We start from the raw sequence: 19,986 nt of genomic DNA, 5'->3' as shown, positions 1-19,986 counted from the left end.
ATTACTGTAATTTGAATGGTGGTGGTGGTGGTGGGAGTGGGAGTGGTAGTGAGGAGGCCATGTGAAACAAACCAAATAAGGGAGAAGTTAGTAGCCACAGGTTATTCTTTTCTGTTTCTTTTCTTTTCTTTCTTTAAAAATTTTTTTTTTAATGTTTATTTATTTTTGAGAGACAGAGACAAATCACGAGCAGGGGAGGGGCAGAGAGAGAGGGAGACACAGAATCCAAAGCAGGCTCCAGGCTCTGAGCTGTCAGCACAGAGCCTGACGCGGGGCTCGAACCCACGAACTATGAGATCATGACTTGAGCCGAAGTCGGATGCTTAACCAATTGAGCCACCCAGGTGCCCCATCTTTCTCAGTTTCTGAACCTCACTTTTCTAATGTGTAAAATGGAGATCATGATACCTACTTAATATAAGTTATTGTTAGAATTAAGTAGGATGTATAAAGTTCTTATCAGGTAGATGCTCATTAAGTAGCCAAAAGGGTTTACCTTCTTCTTTGCCTTTATTCACAGGTACAGTTTATGAGGAAGTATGGTTTACTGATAAGTGTTAGGCAAAGTCGTTTAGCTTGGCAAACTTTTGTGGTGCTTGTGTGTTTGTTTTTTTGTGATGTTTATTAGAGATCAGTTGCCTGTGAAAGGAAGGGAGTAGGGGCAAGACTGGGTAGAGGGAAGGTAAAAATGTGCAATGCAATCCCATCACTGTTTCATCCAAGTTGGTAGGGAGCTGTGGAGTGAATAATGCCCATTTGAGTTGTGCCATAATAGGATAAATTGGCTGCTCTTTGGACTCCTACCCCCCTCACATCAGTCACCATATTAGCTGCATGACCCGGCTTTGAGAAATTTCCTCACAAGCATGGGCTGCTCAGGTACTATGCTGAATTCTTGAGGTAAACCCTCCACAGATCTGTGGAGTTCTCTCTGGGCACCTTTCTCTGTGCTGCAGACTCTATTTGCCTTGGTCTTTCTGGACATTCTACTCCTCCACTCAGGTTACTCTGTGAGGCTCTGCTTGGGTTCCCTTATCTTTTTAATTTTTTTTTTTTTTAACATTTCACTATACTTCTTTTATTAGATATCTACCTATTCATCCCTCTATCAATTCACTTTTCTTCCCCTCCAGTTTTATTCAGAAATAATCGATATCATCACTAAGTGTAAGGCATACAGCATGATAGTTTGATTTGCATGTGTTGTGAAGTGAATTACCACAGTAGGTTCAGCTAACATTCATCCTTCTAGTGTAGTCTGTCTTGGTTTCTGAGGTGCGATGGGGCGCTTCAGCTTCACCACCCCCATCCCCTGTGTTACAGCATTCTCTCACTGGTGACTTGCCCTTGAATAGATGTTAGTTGTTTTTCTTGCGTGTGGCGGGGGTGGTGGGGCAAAGTCAGGAACAACCTATGTTGCCATCTTAGTGACCTCACTCCCCTGGCAAATATTTGTTGCTATAGAATGCCATCTAATCCATTAACAAATACTGTAGGGAAAGGGTATATTCTAGCTGATTGTAGCAGCAAGAAGGATCGGAACTTACCAATGCTGTACATTTGTAAGGTGCTATTTAAAATGGATTTAAAAAATAGATTCCAGCAGTGCCTGGCTGGCTCAGTGGGTTAAGCATCTGACTCTTGATTTCAGCTCAGGTCATGATCTCACAGCTGTGAGGGAATCTGCTTGGGATTCTCTTTCCTCTCCCTCTGCCCCTCCCTTGCTTGCACGCTCTCTCTTGCTCTCTCTCAAATAAACATTAAAAAAAATAGGGGCGCCTGGGTGGCTCAGTCAGATGAGCATCTGACTTCAGCTCAGGTCATCATCTCATGGTCCATGGGTTCAAGCTCCATATCAGGCTCTGTGCTGACAGCTCAGAGCCTGGAACCTGCTTCAGATTCTGTGCCTCCCTCTCTCTTTGCCTCTCCCCTGCTCACGCTCCATCTCTCTCAAAAAATAAAATAAACACTAAAAATTAAAAAGCATTTAAAAAATAGATTCCATAAGTATGAAATTTTATGAAATCATTTCTGATAATCCATGTTGAACATGCATACTGAAACTATTTCTTTTTAAAAAAAATTTTTTTTTTTTTTTTAACATTTATTCATTTTTAAGAGACAGAGACAGAGCATGAGTTGAGGAGGGCAGAGAGAGAGGGAGACACAGACTCTGAAGCAGGCTCCAGGCTCTGAGCTGTCAGCACAGAGCCCGACACGGGGCTCGAACTCATGAGCTGTGAGATCATGACCTGAGCTGAAGTCGGACGCTCAACTGACTGAGCCACCCAGGTGCCCCTGAAACTATTTTTTGAAAGGATGGTTGATGTTGTTTTGAGTGACTAGATTTGGTACTTTAAGGACAGACTGCCTTGTAAGAAGATGACTCTTAAATAATGTAACTCTTACTAGGGTTCTCCGGAGACATCCTATGGCCCTATCTGGTTGACACATAAAATTAACCATCACATCTTCCTTCAATGAACTTTTTCCCTTCTACATTTTTCTACAGATAGATACATCATCAGGAATGGAATTACAGTCATGGTACCCTGTTATAAAGCAGGAAGGTGACCATGTTTCGCAGACACATTCATTTTTACACCCCAGGTGAGTGGGTATTGGCTCATTTGTTTGTTCGTTTGTTCATTCATTCATTCATTCATTCATTCATTCCTTCAACATCTATATGTCAGGTACTGTTCTAGACTCTGCCAATTCATTATTTAGTTTTAGGCTTGTTAATAAATGAATTGTAAACTGTGTTGAATATTTGAGATAACCTTTTCTTGGTGTGTATGTTCTTTCTAGGAAATCATCATTTCCTTTTCACCCTGAAGTAAACATTGAAAATTTTCCTTTAATTTCCTTCCTTTTAAGAGGTAAACCAACTCTTCAAGAGTTTGGTACGCAACTTTGATATTTTACAAGGAAATTTTTTGAAATTTAGAAGTTTTCATAGTAACCATATCCCTCAAAATCCAGTGTTCACATTTTCAATAAAAATCCACCTTAGATTATAAACTTTTTCTTTGTCGATTTCTAGATTTTTATTGCTGTAAATATATATTCCCCCTCCCCACCCCCCCCCCCCCCCAAACACGGTGATGAAGAATCTCAGTCTTACATTTGCACAGTTCCTACCATTCCTATTGTGTTGAAGTAACTCTTTGGAGACTGAGTTTTCATCTGCAGAATTCATGTGATTGGTAAAGAGGAACAATATAGATTACTGCGTAAAGAAAATCAGATGTAAGAAGAGATCATTAGCATTTAGGGAATGAAGTATTATGTTAGTTAAATGGTTGCATCTTTTGGCTAAAGGTTATGCAGATTATAGTTAATAGTATGGTACTTCAATATCTAGCTCCAGTTTGTTCCATGGGTCTCTCAGGTAATCTGCAGAAAATTCTATGTGAGCTTTGAGCAAAATTGGTAGTCATGCCTTCAATCTTAGTTTTGTGCAACTTACTATTGAATTTTTATCAAATTAGGAAGTACTGAAGTATTTTAGGAAGATCGCTCTGTGGGGTTTGAAACAAGTAGGACTTGTTGCCCAGTAGCGGTGTTCAGACTGCTATAGAAGATGGGCCCTGGGAGCTCCTGATTGGGCCTGCGGTGAATCTGGCTCTAGCCTTATAGTGTGGAACTGTGGAACTGAATCAGCCTCTCTATAACAGAGCAAGGATTCCTTGGCTTTGGATGGGTGGCAGGCAAGAAAATGGTTCTCCAAGTAGTATATGGTCTGTTTTCTTTCTAGCATAAGCCTTACCTATTTAGGGCTATTAAATAGCTCTAAAAGTGCTTGATGCCTTTAATTCTCAGGTGGTTTTGAGGGAAGGAGATGAGACTAATTTTCTTTCCCTGTGGGTATCTCTCTGTGCTTAGAGATTACTTTTTGCAAAATAACAAAAATTACTCATAATTTTGCACTTACTGCCTAAAGTACTGAATTTTTAAGGAATTCTTTTCTGTGACCCTTATTTTCTGAGTTGTTATGTTGTCTGTTTTAATGTAAAATTTTTTAATGATAGAAATAGATTTAATGTATTTTGTTTTTTTACCCAAGTGTAATATGTGTCTTATTTTGCCTTTCTCTGTCTGTAGCTACTACTTATACATGTGTGATAAAGTGGTTGCACCAAATGTGTCGCTTACTTCTGCTGTATCCCAGTCTAAAGAGGTCACAAAGACAGAGACAAGTAGGACCGTACCAAGACCATCAGAGAAGCCTCATAGTAGTGGGAAACATCAAAAAGTGGTATCGTATCCAGATGTCTCACTGGAGGAACAGGAGAAAATGGATTTGAAAACAAGTAAAGAATTATGTAGCCGTGTAGGTAAGTACTCAGAAATTATTTTTTGAAATCAGATATCTAATTAATCTGTTTTTTCAGCATTTTCAAAGAAGATTTCTAGGTAAGAGAATGTTCCAGATAATTGAAGCTTTTATCTTGAAAAAAAATGTACCTTTCAAAACTCTGAGTTTTTTTTTTAGCACGGTGATAGCTATCGCGGCTAAAGATACAGATATGTGGACTACATGGTTTCATACTGTGGGTGATTTTTGTATGACTTTTTTTTTCCCTTTCCTGCCTTTTTTTTTTTTTCCTGTCAGTTTTTTTCAGAAGGTCCTTTTTAATTTGCTGTGAGTGGAGAAAACATTTACTAATGCTAGGACTTAGTACGTAAGAGTAGTGAGGTGTAGGACTCAGGGAAACTTAGTCATGGGATAAGCAAGGAGTGAAAACTCATAGCTGTGAGTGAGAGCCAAGCAGATGGCATAAAAGCAGAATGCTGGCTGGACATCTTAAAAAAATAAAAGAGCTGCCTATTACAGTGGCTTTTAAAGTGCCGTGGACCAAACAAGACATATCTGTACAAATGCTGCTTCTTTTATCCTCTTTATAGCAGCAGAGCTTTGCTTACAGCTTAGGCAAAGTGTGATAGTTGTTGCAGCTTTCCTGGAGTAGTTGAAGATTCTTGGGGTCAAGGGGGTTTCTATACTTTAATTTTGAGATTTTTTTTTTTTTCAACGTTTTTTATTTATTTTTGGGACAGAGAGAGACAGAGCATGAACGGGGGAGGGGCAGAGAGAGGGAGACACAGAATCAGAAGCAGGCTCCAGGCTCCGAGCCATCAGCCCAGAGCCTGACACGGGGCTCGAACTCACAGACCGCGAGATCGTGACCTGAGCTGAAGTCGGACGCTTAACCGACTGCGCCACCCAGGCGCCCCTAATTTTGAGATTTTTAAAATTCAACTTTCTTTGGATATAAATATGGTAAATAATAACCGGTAACATACTAGTAAGTCTTATTTGCAGTATATCTCCCAAATTAATTCTAGTGACTTGTAAAAAATTGTTGGGATATAGTTCATGTACCATAAAATATACCTTTTTAAAGTGTACAGTTTTGTGACTTTCAGTAAATTCGTAAAGTTGTTCATCAATACACCTATTTAATTTCAGGACATTTTTCTCATCCCCAAAAGAAACCGTGTAATCCATTAGAAGTTACTCCTCATTTTCCTCTTTCTCCAGCCTCTATTTATTTTCTGTTTTTATAGATTTGCCTATTCTGGACATACCATATAAAAGAGATCATATAATATGTGACCTTTTATCGTCTGACTTCTCACTTTGCATAATATTTTCTCAGTCGTTGTAGGATATTTTAGTACTTGTTTTCTTTTTATGGTTTAATAATACTCTGTTGTATAGATAAATACCACATTTGGCTTGTCCACTCATCAGTTGATGGACACTGAATTGTGTCCACTTTTTTTTTTTTTTTTTTTTAAGTAGGCTCCATGCCCAACATGGGGCTTGAACTCATGACCCTGAGATTAAGAGTCTCATGCTCTACTGAGTGAGCCTGCCAGGCACCCCAAATTGTGTTCACTTTTTGGCTATAATGAATAATGCTGCTGTCAACGCTTATGCACACATTTTAATGTAGACATGTTTTTTCATTTCTCTTGGGTATATATTTAGGAGTGAAATTACTGGGTCATATTTAACATCTTGAGGGACTGCCAAACTGTTTTTCAAAGCAGCTATACCATTTTCCTTCTCACCAGCAGCTTATGAGGGTTCCAGTTTCTGCACATCTTTGTCAACACTTATTGTTGTCTTTTGATTATAGCCATCCTAGTTGTTGTAAAGTGGTATATCATGGTTTTGATTTGCAGTTCTCCAATGACTAATGATATTGAGTACCTTTCCATGTTTTATTGAATCTCTTCAGATCCTTTGCCTATTTTTACTTTGGATTATTTGTCTCTTAACTATTGACTTGTAAGTGTTCTTTATATATTCTGGATAGTAGACCCATATCAGATACATGATTTGCCATTCTATCAGTTGTCTTTCATTTTATTGTTGGTGTTTTTGAAGCACAAAAGTTTTAAATTCTGATGAAGTCCCAATTTATTTTGTCTTTGATTGCTTATGTAGATGTTATTCTCAGAAACCATTGCCAAATTCAAGATCACAAAGATGTGCATATAAAAGTTTTAGCTCTTACATTTAGGATTTTGTTCCATTTTGAGTTAATTTTTACATACAGTGTGAGGTTCAACCTCACTCTTTGTATATGAATGCAGTTGTTCCAACACTATTTGTTGAAAAGACTGTTCCCTCCTGACTGAACTGTTTTGGTGCCCTTGTCAAATACCAGTGGCCCATGAAAGTATGGGTTTATTTCTGTATTCAGTGTTTATGCCAGTACAGAGTCTTGCTTTCTGTAGCTTTGTAATAAGCTTTGAAATTGGGCATTGTGAGTCCTACACATTTGTTGTTTTTCAAGATTGTTTTGATTATTTTGGATTCCTTGCATTTTCATATGAGTTTCTGAATCAGCTTGTCAATTTTTGCCACAAGCCAGGTGAGATTTTGATAGGAATTGCATTGAAAAAGTAGATCCCCTTGGGGAGTATTACCATCTATCTTAGTCTGTTCAGGCTGCTGTAACAAAAATACCATAGACTGGGTGGCTTATACCACAAACATTTATTTTTCATACTTCTGGAGGCTGGGAAGTCCAAGATCAGGGCATCAGCAGATTTGGTGTCTGGCAGGGCCCTGCTTCCTGGTTCATAAATGTCTGTGTTCTGCTCAGATACATGATGGAAGTCCTCACATGATGGAAAAGGCAGGAGAGGTCTCTGGAGTCTCTTTTATAAAGTCATAGATTCCATCATAGGTCTTATGACCTAATTATCTCCCAAAGCCCCTGCCTCCTATTACCATCATTGGGCATTAGCATTTCAACATACTGAATTTTGTGGTCACTGACATTTAGTTCATGGCCCCATCTTAACTGTATTAAGTCTTCCAATCCATGAACATGGGGTGTCTTTTCATTTATTTAGGTCTTTAATTTTTTTCAATGATAGTTTGTGTAGTTTTCATTGTAGAAGTCTTGCACTACTTTTCTTAAGTTTATTATTTTATTATTTTTATTTTATTTGCAAATGAAATTTTTTCATTTGTGGATTGTTCTGGTGACTTGTTAACAGTGATGCTCATTTTTTGTTACCTCATTTTTGCCTCTCAAAGATCCATCAGTCTCAAATAATTCGACAAGTAAAAAGAAACCCGAGTCTACCACTTGCAATTTCATCAGAGACACAAGCAAGACAGGAATTGACCGTGATATTGTTGCTTCATCGCCACTTCTTGTCAAAGATATCATTTGTGAGGATGATAAGGGAAAAATCATGGAAGAAGTAATGAGAACTTACGTAAAACAACAGGAAAAACTGAACTCAATTTTGCAGAAGAAGCAACAACTTCAGATGGTAAAATCTAAATGATAGTCTATTGTGAAAACAGGCTTTTGCATATCTTTAAGAAACAAGGGATTGTAAATGTGTTTAAGATTGTTTAGAGTTTTATTACTCATAAGCAATTTTCTTTTAAATTTTTAAAGATGTTTTCAAGATAATTACTTCTATATAAAACTGATACGACAGCTGAATATTAGATGTTTTCTGACCTATTTTTTTTCCTGCATTGAAATTTTTAACATGATGGAAATAAAATAAAAATTGTATTGTAATTCTTCATATTACAGGAAGTTGAAATGTTGAGTAGTTCAAAAGCTATGAAGGAACTCACTGAAGAGCAGCAGAATTTACAGAAAGAGCTTGAATCTTTACAGAATGAACATGCTCAGAGAATGGAAGAATTTTATATTGAACAGAAAGACTTAGAGAAAAAATTAGAGCAGGTAATGAAGCAAAAATGTACCTGTGATTCAAATTTAGAAAAAGACAAAGAGGCTGAATATGCAGCACAGGTAAGAATTACTCAGTTTGTATAATGTTGCCCTTTCAGTGTGGAAATTGAGGTTGTTACCTTCTTTATTAAAGAAGTTACTTTTTATCAAGCTCATTTCATTGGGCAAGATTTAAAAATAGATAATTCTGTTAAACACAAGTTTAAGCTGTATCATCCAAGATGGTTTTTCTATTTTGATTGCTTTATTAAACTTTCATTAGGTTTTTGTAGTTGCCCAAAATGCTACTCATTAGCTTTTGAATAGCAAATGTTACATTATCTTAATATAGAATATGGGCTTTCACATCAACAAATTAACAGACATGAACTGTTGCCCACTATGTTCAGAAGCTCTCGAGCAAAAATGAATAGTAGCTCACTGGGGAAGGTGATCAAATAACCCTTACCATGAGCAGGCTGTGTGAGAGGTATGTCAAAGTGTAGGGCATAATGAAAGTGCTCTAGGTGTTATGTTAGTTCTCTTCCCTTTGTTTTTCTTTCAATTCAATGCTATGTCAGAGTCCGACGAATAGTATTAATCAAGAGATTGTAATATGCATGAAGTAGTTCATTTTGTAAAAAGTAATTTGAAAGCAGGTCTTTGCCATGATCTGAGGACTAAATGGAAAAACAAAACTGAATGAAAACTGACACAGTCTTTTAAATCCCACAGTTGGCAGAACTGAGACAGAGATTGGACCACGCCGAGGCTGATAGGCAAGAACTCCAAGATGAACTCAGACAGGAACGGGAGGCAAGACAGAAGTTAGAGATGATGATAAAAGAGCTGAAGCTGCAGATTTTGAAATCATCTAAGACTGCTAAAGAATAGAAACCTTTAAAGAGATACGTCTGTGTTTCCCAACAGGGTTTATTTTTGTTCTTTCTGTGTGTGCTTTGATTATTGAATTCTGAATAACTTGTCTGCATGAAGATAACTAGGCATTCTATCCATTTGTAGATCAGAGAAAGTGATTATATATTAGTACATAAATTTTTACATTTTCCAAATGAATGAAAATGTGTGTTTCTTTGTACTTTTTTTTCAATTGGCTTAGTGACAGTAGTACATGGTTTCAACTGTTAGATAATCTGCCTAGATTCTGTTGCAAATTTAGCAGTTGTACACTTTTTAAAAGCCGCATTGTGTGATGGATAGTTGTGGTCAGTTTTGTTATCCATATTTCACACTCAATTTTACATACATTAGTGACTTCATATTTCAGATATATAGAGCTATTGAAGGAGTTGAATCTCCATTTTTTCATTAACACAATCTCCCTTCTAAATTGATAATAGTTTTACTCATTGTTATATATAAAATTTGCTTTTATTTGGTTCATATTAATGAATTTCCACCAGTGCTTTTCTTTTTAATGTCTCCTAAGAGACATTTTGTCAAAAGAGGAATTTCATTGATGGGGTTATAGCACACCCCATAGGCATAATGAGGAAGGATAACATACTTTGTCATACGCTGCTGTTAAAACACAAGAAGTGGTTGTAATTTGTTTTTTGGTTAAATGTGGTTGTATTTAGAATTTTTTTTATGTAGCAACTTTAGAAGAGGGAATAAAATGTAATAATTTTTGAACTTTTGTTTATGTTGTTAATAGAGGTGTGAAAATATTAATGTTCTTGAGAAAAACTGATACCATTGATGTATATCAGTTTGTATACAATCCATAATCCTCCTGTACAGTTTTTATATGTAGTTATGGGTCTTACTGAAATTTATATAATAGATTTGTTTTCCTTAATGGGTTCATTTTTCCTTAAATTGTAAAATATTAAATACCTTGAAGGTTATTTTGGATTTTTGTATGTTTAAATGTTAAGTCTTACCAATATTTGCACGAATGGACCATTTTCAATTACTACTTAATATCAAAATCAGGAATTTACAGTCACCTGATAGTGTATGAGAGGTTAATATAGGGAAGTTTAGTTACCTGCTACTAAAAGGTTTTTAGATAATTTTTAGAAGACAAAGAAATTCCATAGTTTGGGGGGAGGACAAATCTTCTGCACTTTTTTTTTGCACAGAAAAGTCTGTCATTCTTTAATGGCAAATTTCATATTCTTTAACTCTTGGCTTAAAAAATACTAGGTAAAGTTCTTAGTATGCATTTTTTAAAGGAAGTTTCCTGAAGTTACCATTTACTGATATTATTATTCCAGTAATTTTATGTTTATGTTCTCATGTAGGGTACTGTATGAAATTACTTGAGAGCTAAATTTATTTTTGAAATAAATCAGCTAGAGTTAAGGTTATATACTATTCCCAGCATAGACGATAGATGCTCTACTGGTATAGAACTTCAAAAATCAGTAGGTTATCATTCAGCCAGTTATTTTCGTATTTTGCTTAATGGTACTTACATATCCTAAAGGAATTTTTGTACTTCTCAAAGTATAGTTTCTTTACAAGAGTGTGATCTAAATGTGTATTTTCTATTTTCCATTTAATTTTACTATATTAACCCTGCAATTTAATTTGTTGATTCTTGGAGTCTCTTCAAGGAGGAACAAATGTTAAAATGACATACAGGAGCAAATGTTAAAAATGATATAATCTCCTAATACCTTTTATTTGGATCTGGAGAAAGAAAAATCATGAAGACATTTTATGATAAAGTTCATTTCAGTTGTGTCACAGTAAGCTTTTTGGGAGATAAACTCAAGCCTTATAATTTCATTTTTCTAATTTATTAAAAAATCTTTGTGCTTATGGTACATAGTAAATGACAAGCTTACTTAAGTTTCAACCCAAAAGTTCTAAAACAAATTGCGATTTGAAATATTTTATTTTAAAATTCTAAGCAGTGCTTAAACACCTTTAAATTATCATAAACTCTTGATGTTGAATTGAGTAAAGAAATATTTTTTCTAGTCCTTTGCATAAGGAAAATTTGCCACATGAAATTGTATAGTCTTCATTTTCCAGAAGATACATTGATGTGCCATAGGTTTATGTCTGTCTTCCTTGAAAATATAGCTTTTTAGTCAATTGTAAATATTATGCCTATTCTAGTTAAAAGTAATTTTAAGTTAAACTGCACCACATAGCTTGAAAATAGATTTTGTAATACTTTAAAAGTGGCCTCTGCTGAAATAACCTTATCCATATAAACTTATTCTTCTATACTTTGCATGCTCATTTTGTGTGTTGGTTGCTAGCTTAAAGTTTGTTTTGGTGTTAGTTTTTGTGTGCCAATTCATTAGACAAGCAGATTTTTCCTCAGACTTTGTAATATTATTCTTTTTAGGAAAAATATAAAAATATTTACTTTAAAAAGCTGCATTAAAGAACGGCCTAGCAAAAGTGCTAGAGGATCTTAAGGAAAAAAAGATAGAATATTAGCTTACTGGGTGATGGGTGATGTTTAATTTGGGTGATGATAGTTTCTGTTCTTTAAATGTTACGAGTAAAAGGTACCAAATCTATAAAGGTAGTAAATGTAAAACCTGCTGTCATTGAGGAAGCTCTAAACCACCCTGATTTCACAAATGCAACTTGTAACACTATCAAAAGATTTGACCAACCACATAAGTTTGGCTTGTGCTTTAGTTCTGTAAAGCATATTGTTTTGCTTGAATTTCTGTGTCCATGAGAGTCGGGATGTTTTATGCTTCTTGAACTAATTTTATAACATATTTAATATATTACCAATTGAGATATAAAATCATTTGTACATATTGAATTAAAAACCAGTTGCTAAAGTAGGTGAAATAGATTGAGTACAATGATATTCGCAGGTTATCCATATGTTTCAGAAGTCATGACCGAACAACCAATTCCTTTGCACATCTATGACTTCTGTTTGAAGGAAAGTAGAATGGTAAGGAAACTCGAGTAATATGATGTGCGTGCAAGATATTTCCCTAAAGTTAGTTGTAAAGCTGATGCTGAAGGTTTTTGATCAGCTTCTAATGTTTTCTTCTCAATGACTTCTGTTTTGATTGCATAGGGGAAAATCCACATTTTCATTTGCTCTTACGCATTTAATCTGCACGACAGGACATTAAAAGTCAATATAATGAAAAGTTGTGCTCATACTGTACATCTATTTCTGTGCTTAGAACTACTTGTTAATTTTTATTGAAGCTGTCAGCAATAAGAGACACATTACTGCTGTATTATACGTTGTGGGATTGAATAAACAGCTTAAATTTTTTTTTTCTATTATAGGATACTGAAGCATTTCCATTACTGGAAGAAATTTGTATGGGTATTCTGTATTGCGTCTTTTTAAAAGGACAGGTTTTTTTTTTCTTTCTTTTTTTAAATTTTTTTGTAAAATCTTTCCATTTTAGATGGCTTCTAAGCTGCATAATGCAACCTGGAGCCTTTTTCTTTAGTAATAGACTTAAATGTCTTATATAGCGCTACTGTTTTTGAATTAGAAAATGATCAAATGTAAAAACTGAAATTTAAAAATTAAGCCCAGAAAACAAAATAGTGTATTTAGTTGAATGTAAAAGAAATTTGTAAGATTTTTTCTTCAATATAGATACCTCACTTGAAAATAAAGCACAGCATACTTAAAGTAGTTCTAGTAAAAACGTCCTGCTAAAAGAATTGCTTAATCTAGGACAACTTTGGGGGGAGTTATAGTTTGGGAAACATAAAATACACTTGCTTTTAACCATCCTGTTAGAAGTATTTGCTTATCCTGATGATTTTAAGCCAACACAGTAGTCTTAAATTATTTCTGAATTTCTAACCTGTGAAAGCAGTAAATGAAATACCTGTTCTGCAACTATTGAAACAAGTTGTTGACTATACTGACTATAATTCAATTTAAAATTTTGCCAATGATGTACAGTTTTATGGTTAAAATTGCTGTGGTTGGTTGCATCACATGACACAAAACTGTCCTCTACCTCACGTGAAATAAATATTTTATATGGTTTTACTATAAAACAAGACTCATCTATCTGGTCACTTAGTTTACAAATTTTGAATTATATTTATTGAAACATGACATACTGTGCTCTCAGCTTATACCTCAATCGTATTTTGTGCTGTTTTCCATTTTCATGCCTTGTAAATAACTTGTATAGATTGTGGATTAAATTCTGAATAAAAACTTTTAATGCCAATGAAACTGATTCAAGCTGTCTTAATATCCTGTGTGAACTCAACTTTCTTGTCTCTTAAGATTGACATATTCTCCTTTTGTCCTTTAAAGTTTATTATTCGTGACACACTAAATGATTAACTTGAGAAATATTTTTAAGATTATAAATTAAGACATTTAAAAAAATTTAACGTTTATTTTTGAGAGAGAGAGGGGGAGGGGCAGAGAGAGACAGAGACAAAATCCGAAGCAGGCTCTGGGCTCTGAGCTGTCAGCACAGAATCCGACATGGGGCCTGAACTCATGAGCAGTGAGATGGTGAGATAGTTACCTGAGCCAAAGTCGGTTGCTTAACTGACATGAACCACCCAGGTGCCCCTAAAATAAGGCGTTTTATGCAATATTTCAGGTGCAGAACATACCAGCATTTGTGATGATTTTCTTTCATGATGTATTCTCTTGTTTTCACATCTTTCCCTTATTCCTCTACCCCCACCTCTGGTATTAGTGGTTTATGACAGCATAACAAATTACTCCCAAATTTAGCTGCTGGAAATAACATTTCACACAGTATCTGAAAATCAGAAACGCAAAGGCAGGTTAGCAGGGTGTGATGGTTCAGGACCTCTTAGTAGTGTGCAGTCACTATGTTACCTGGGGCTGAAGTCATTTGGGAGCTTGACAGCTGGAGGATCTGCTTGCAAGTTTATTCATATGGTTATTGACAGGTGTTCAGTTCCCTACTGTATGGACCTGTCCATGGAGCTCTGTACAGCGTGGTAGATGGCTTCCCACAAATGAATGATCCAAAGGAGAGTAAGAACGATGCCAGTTTTCTTTCGTTGCTTAGGCTAAGTGAGTCCCAAGTCCGGCCCATATGCGATTGGAGAAGATTACAGAAGGGTATGGAATACCAGGAGGCAGGGATTACTGAGGACCATTCTAGAGTCTGATTACCATAACTTCCCAAATTTTTTGTGGCAAAATACACATAACGTAAAAGTTAACATTTTGACTATTTTTAAGAGTGTAATTCAGTGGCAATGGGTACGTTCACAATGTTCGACTATCACCACTATATTCAGACTTTTTCATTATCCCAAACAGAAACTATGTACCTATTAAACAGTAATTTCCCCTATGTTTTCTTCTAAGATTTATATTGTTTTAGCTTTTCCATTTAGGTCTTTGATCCACATTATGTTACTTTTGTATCTGATGTCAGGTAAGGGTCCAATTTTATTCTTTTGCATATGGGTATCCAGTTCACAGCATCATTTACTGAAAACTGTCCTTCCTGTTGAATGGTTTTGACACCTTTGTCCACAATCATTGACCATATGTGTGAAGTTTTATTTCTGGGCTCTCTCTTTTATTCCACTGGTCTATGTATCTGTCCTTATACCAGTATCACACTCTTTTGATTACTGTAGCTTTGTAGTAAGTTTTGAAATGAGGAAGTGAGAGTCTTCCAAATTTGTTCTTTTTCAAGATTGTTTTGCCTATTTTGGGTCCCTTGATATTCCATGTGAATTTAGGGTGGATTCTTCTATTTTTACAAAAAACACCATTGAAATTTTGTTAGGCATTTCACTGAATCTGGATCACTTTAGATGGTATTGTCATCTTAATGATATTAGGTCTTCCAGTCTATGACCATGGGATATCTTTGCATTTATTTAGGTCTTTAATTTCTTTCAGCAATGTTTTATAGTTTTCAATGTACAAGATTTCCCCCTCAGATTTATTCTTACATATTTTGTTCTTTTTGATGCATTGTAAATGGGATTTTATTAATTTCCATTAAGATTGTTCATTGCTAGCTTGTAGAAAATGCAATTAGTTTTTGTGTATTAATTTTGTATCCTGGAACTTTGCTGAATTTATTAGGTGTAACAATTTTATCATGTGTGGAATTTTTAACATGTAAGATCGAATCATCTGCAAACAACTAATTTTACTTCTTCCTTTTTAATTTGGATGCTTTTTATTCATTTTTCTTGCCTAATTATTCCAGCTAGAACCTCCAATACTATATTGAATAGAAGTGGTGAAAGCAGGCATCTTTGTTTAGTTCTTGATCTTGGAGGGAAAGCTTTTAGTCTTTCATCATTGTGTGTAATGTCAGCTGTGGATTTTTCATATACGGCCTACTTATGTTGAAAAAATTCCATCTATACCTAGCTTATTGAGTGTTTTTATCACGGAAAGGTGTTGAATTTTGTCAAATACTTTTTCTGCAACACTTAAGATGATCATGTGTTTTTTTTTTCCCCTTCTATTTTTGTGATGTGTTACATTGCTTGGTTTTCGTAAGGTGAACTATCTTTTGCATTCCAAGAATAAATTCCATTGCTCATGGTGAATAATCCGTTTAATATGCTGTTATTTATTTAAATGAAATATATTTGACACACAATGTGTAAATTTAAGGTGTACACTATGTTAATTTGATACATTTATTTAGTTTTTAATATGTTGAATTTAGCATTTTGTTGAGGGCTTTTGCATCAATACTCATAAAAGATATTGGTCTGTAGGTTTTGTTTGTTTTCTGTAGTGTCATTGGTCCTAGTATTGGGATAATTGTAGCCTCACAGAATGACTTAGGAAGTGTTCTCTGTGCTTTGATTTTTTTTTCTTAAGATTCATTTTATTTTTATTTATTTTTTTAAGAGAAAGGGAAAGAGTGAAAGTGCAAGAACATGGAGGAGGGGCAGAGGGAGAAAGAACCTTTAAAAAATTTTTTTTGAAGTTTATTCTGAGAGAGAGAGAGAGAGAGAGAGAGAATGCACGGGAGAAGGGCAGAGAGAGAGGGAGAGAGACAGACGGAGAGAGAGAATACCAAGCAGGCTCCGCACTGTCAGTGTAGGGCTGGATGCAGGGCTTGAATTCACGAACGCTGAGATCATGACCTGAGCCAAAATCAAGACTCTAACGCTTAACTGACTGAGCCACTCACGTGCCTCAAGAATCTTTCTTAAAAAATGTTTGTTTGTTTATTGTTTATTTATTTTGAGAGAGAGCACGAGCTGGGGAAGGGCAGAGAGAGAAGAGTGAGGATCCCAAGCAGGCTCTGCATTGCCTGTGCAGAGCCCAATGTGGGGCTCAAATCCACAAACCCTGATATCATGACCTGAGCCCAAATCAAGAGTGGGACATTTAACTGACTGAGTCACCCAGGCACCCCTGTGCTTTGATTTTTTGGAAGAGTTTGAGAAATACTGGTGTTAGTTCTTTCTTCAGTGTTTTGTAGAACTCCCCACTGAAGCCATCTGGTTCTGCACTTTTCTTTGTTGGGAGTCTTTTTGTTTTTGTTTTTGTTTTTTTTTGTTTTTTGTTTTTTTTTAAATATAATTTATTGTCAAATTGGCTTACATACAACACCCAGTGCTCATCCCAACAAGCAACCTCCTCAGTGTCCATCATCCACTTTCCCCTCTCCCCCACCCCCCATCAACCCTCAGTTTGTTCTCCATATTTAAGAGTTTGCCTCCCTCCCTCTCTGTTTGTAACTATTCCCCCCCCCTCCCCTTCCCCATGGTCTTCTGTTAAGTTTCTCAAGATCCACATATGAGTGAAAACATATGATACCTGTTTTTCTCTGACTGACTTATTTCACTTAGCATAATACCCTCCAGTTCCATCCACGTTGCTTCAAATGGCCAGATTTCATTCTTTCTCATTGCCAAGTAGTATTCCATTGTATATATAAACCACATCTTCTTTATCCATTCATCAGTTGATGGACATTTGGGCTCTTTCCATAATTTGGCTATTGTTGAAAGCCCTGCTATAAACATTGGGGTACATGTGCCCCTATGAATCAGCATTCCTGTATCCCTGGGGTAAATTCCTAGCAGTACTATTGCTGGGTCTTAGGGTAGTCCTATTTTAAATTTTTTGAGGGAACTCCACACTGTTTTCCAGAGAGGCTGCACCACTTTGCATTGTTGGGAGGTTTTTGATTAGTGATTTAATCTTACTAGTTACAGGTTTATTCAAATTTTTTATTTCTTCATGAGTTATTTTTGGTGGATGGCGTGTTTGTAGGAATTTGTCCATTTCATCCAGGTTATCTTTTTTGATGGCACATAATTGTTGATAGTACTCTCTTAAAAATCCCTTTTATTTTTGTAAAATAAGTAGAAATGTTCCTATTTTCATTTCTGATTTTAGGAGTTTGAGTCTTCTTTTTCCTTAGTCAATCTAGCTAAAGTTTCGTCAATTTTGTGATCTTTTCAAAGAACCAGCTTTTGATTTTACTGATTTTCTCTACTGTTTTTTCTTCTCTATGTCCACTCTTTATTTTTTCCTTCTACTGAACTTGAGTTTAGTTTACCCTTCTTTTTTTTATTTTTAAATTTATTTTTTTTTATTTTTTTAAGATTTTTTTTTCTTTTTTAATGTTTATTTTTTGTGTGTGAGAGAGAGAGCAAACATGAGCAGGGGAGGGGCAGAGAGAGAGGGAGACACAGAATCTGAAGCAGGCTCCAGGCTCTGAGTTGTCAGTACAGAGCCTGACGCAGGACTTGAACTCATGAACTGTGAGATCATGACTTGAGCCAAAGTCCGACTGAGCAGCCCAGGCGTCCCTTAAGATTTTATTTTTAAGTAATCTCTACACCCAGCATGGGGTTAGAACTCACAGCCCTGAGATCAAGAGTCATATGCTCCACTGAATGAGACAGCCAGGGGCCCCTACTCTTTTTTTTTTTTTTTTTTTTTTTTAGTTCCTCAGGATTTATAGTTTGGTTATTGATTTTGGATCTTTCATTTGTTTGTTTGCTTGATTTTTTTTTTTTTTGTTTGTTTGTTTAAGTAGGCTTCACACCTAGTGTGGAGCCCAGTGTGGGACTTGAATTCACAAGCCTGAGATCAAGACCTGATCCAAAATCAAGAGTTGGATGCTTGACCAACTGACCCACCCAGGTGCCCAACACCCCCTTTCTTTCGAGAAGAGTTTTATCTAACTTCTTTCCCCTCTTGATACCTCCACCAACCATGCAGCCAAACACAGATGCACATGACCCTGACATCAAGAGTCGCATACTCTGCTGACTGAGCCAGGAAAGTGCCCCAGCATATTTGCTTCTTAACTGAACACTTAGTTGAAATGTAAGTTGAAAAACTTAATTGAATACTCTTATAATGATTTTCTTAGGTAGACTTTTAGCAGCTGGATCAAAGAATATACATATTTAAGTCCTTTATATATTGCTGAATCATTTTGAAAAAGAGCATATCATTTGTGTTATTGGTATTGTTCATTCTTTGTGTAGGTTATTTTTATTAAATCACTTTGATAGAGGGTTAATGAGAGGCTGTGAGAGCCCTCCAGTGGCCAAGCTAATTTCTGCAAAAATATTATCATGAGTGGAATTAAAAAGGAATTGTATCTAGTTGCTGAATCTTAACGGCAAAAAGAGGGAAGTGCTAGAAATATCTTGCCCGTTGAAAAGGGCTTATCCTTTAGTTAGAGTAGGGATGCCATTTGCTTTCTTTTCAAATTCTTGTTCATCTGCTACCAGATTATGCAATGTTTTGAATTTCACTGCTATGTAATATGAAGATTATGCTGGTTTCAAACAGGTTTAAAACCAACTGATTGCTTATAAAAGCTAATGTTTATTGAGTACTTATATGTGTCAGGCACTGTTTCAAGCATTTTACATATGGTAATGAATTTAAATCTCATGGTTATTATAACATAATTACTATTTTTCAATACCATTTTACTGGCAGGAAATAGAATTTTCGTTACTAAATAGAATAGCTTAACAGAAAGGTTAAATAACTTGCCCACAGTCACACAAATCATAAGTGATGGAGCTAGAATTCCAACCCAGTGCTCTTAACCACCTGCTCTAATGTCTCCTTTGGATCTTGGTGTCCAAGAATGTTCTCATTCAGGACAATTCATAAAGTAGAATCTTTATTTATGTAACAAATGAATGAACAAAGAAAACAATCAGTACAGTTGAGACATTGGCTTCCCTTCTAGTAGTTCTTTAGGAACAGTATCGTGTTGATAACATAATTTATGATTTTATATCATGTGTTGAATGAATAACAAGAGGACACATGATAGTTTTGATTATTTTATAATTCATACATTTTTCAGTGAAAGACTTAAAGTTTGACAGATTGCTCTGTATTTTGACGTCCTAGGTGGGTAAGTAGAAATACCTGCTCTTAATTTCTAAGAGAATTTAATGGTGTGGCTTTCTAGCTAATTGTCTTATTTTCCTTTCAGTACTTACATACTTTGCTACTATTCTATTTTTAGAAAATGTGATCTCCTGTTTGAACTAAAAATAAAGACTTCTACTGTTCTTCAGGATGTATGATCTTTTTTAAAATTTTTGTTTATTTTTATGTTTAATTATTTATTTTGAGAGAGAGAAAGAGAGAGACAGTGCATGCCCATGTTGGGGAAGGGCAGAGAGAAGGAGAGACAGAATCCCAAGCAGGCTCTGCACCATCAGCACAAAGCCCGATGCGGGGCGGGAACTCATGAACCGTGACCTAAGGAACTCACGACCTAAGCCATGATCATGAGTCAGATGCTTAACTGACTGCGCCACCCAGGTGCCCCTAGGATGTATAATCTTA

General features: G+C 35.7%; 1 protein-coding gene across 4 annotated transcripts in view; it reads left to right on the top strand.

Annotated features, from left to right (window-relative positions):
* The window catches only part of SKIL (SKI like proto-oncogene), a 29,294-nt gene extending 15,907 nt beyond the window's left edge, over positions 1-13,387 (top strand). For all 4 annotated transcript variants that reach the window (XM_042955319.1, XM_042955320.1, XM_042955321.1 and 1 more), the window contains 5 exons: positions 2,513-2,610; positions 4,108-4,340; positions 7,565-7,806; positions 8,082-8,306; positions 8,961-13,387. In XM_042955319.1, the coding sequence (XP_042811253.1) occupies positions 2,513-2,610; positions 4,108-4,340; positions 7,565-7,806; positions 8,082-8,306; positions 8,961-9,119 (957 nt within the window). In that variant the 3' untranslated portion in view covers positions 9,120-13,387. The remainder of the gene's footprint in view (positions 1-2,512; positions 2,611-4,107; positions 4,341-7,564; positions 7,807-8,081; positions 8,307-8,960) is intronic.
* Positions 13,388-19,986: the final 6,599 nt, after the last annotated feature.

Source organism: Panthera leo, chromosome C2, assembly GCF_018350215.1.
Source record: "Panthera leo isolate Ple1 chromosome C2, P.leo_Ple1_pat1.1, whole genome shotgun sequence".
NCBI lineage: Eukaryota > Metazoa > Chordata > Mammalia > Carnivora > Felidae > Panthera > Panthera leo.
The sequence above is the reverse complement of the archived record's forward strand: the minus strand, read 5'-3'. Positions and strand labels throughout refer to the sequence as shown.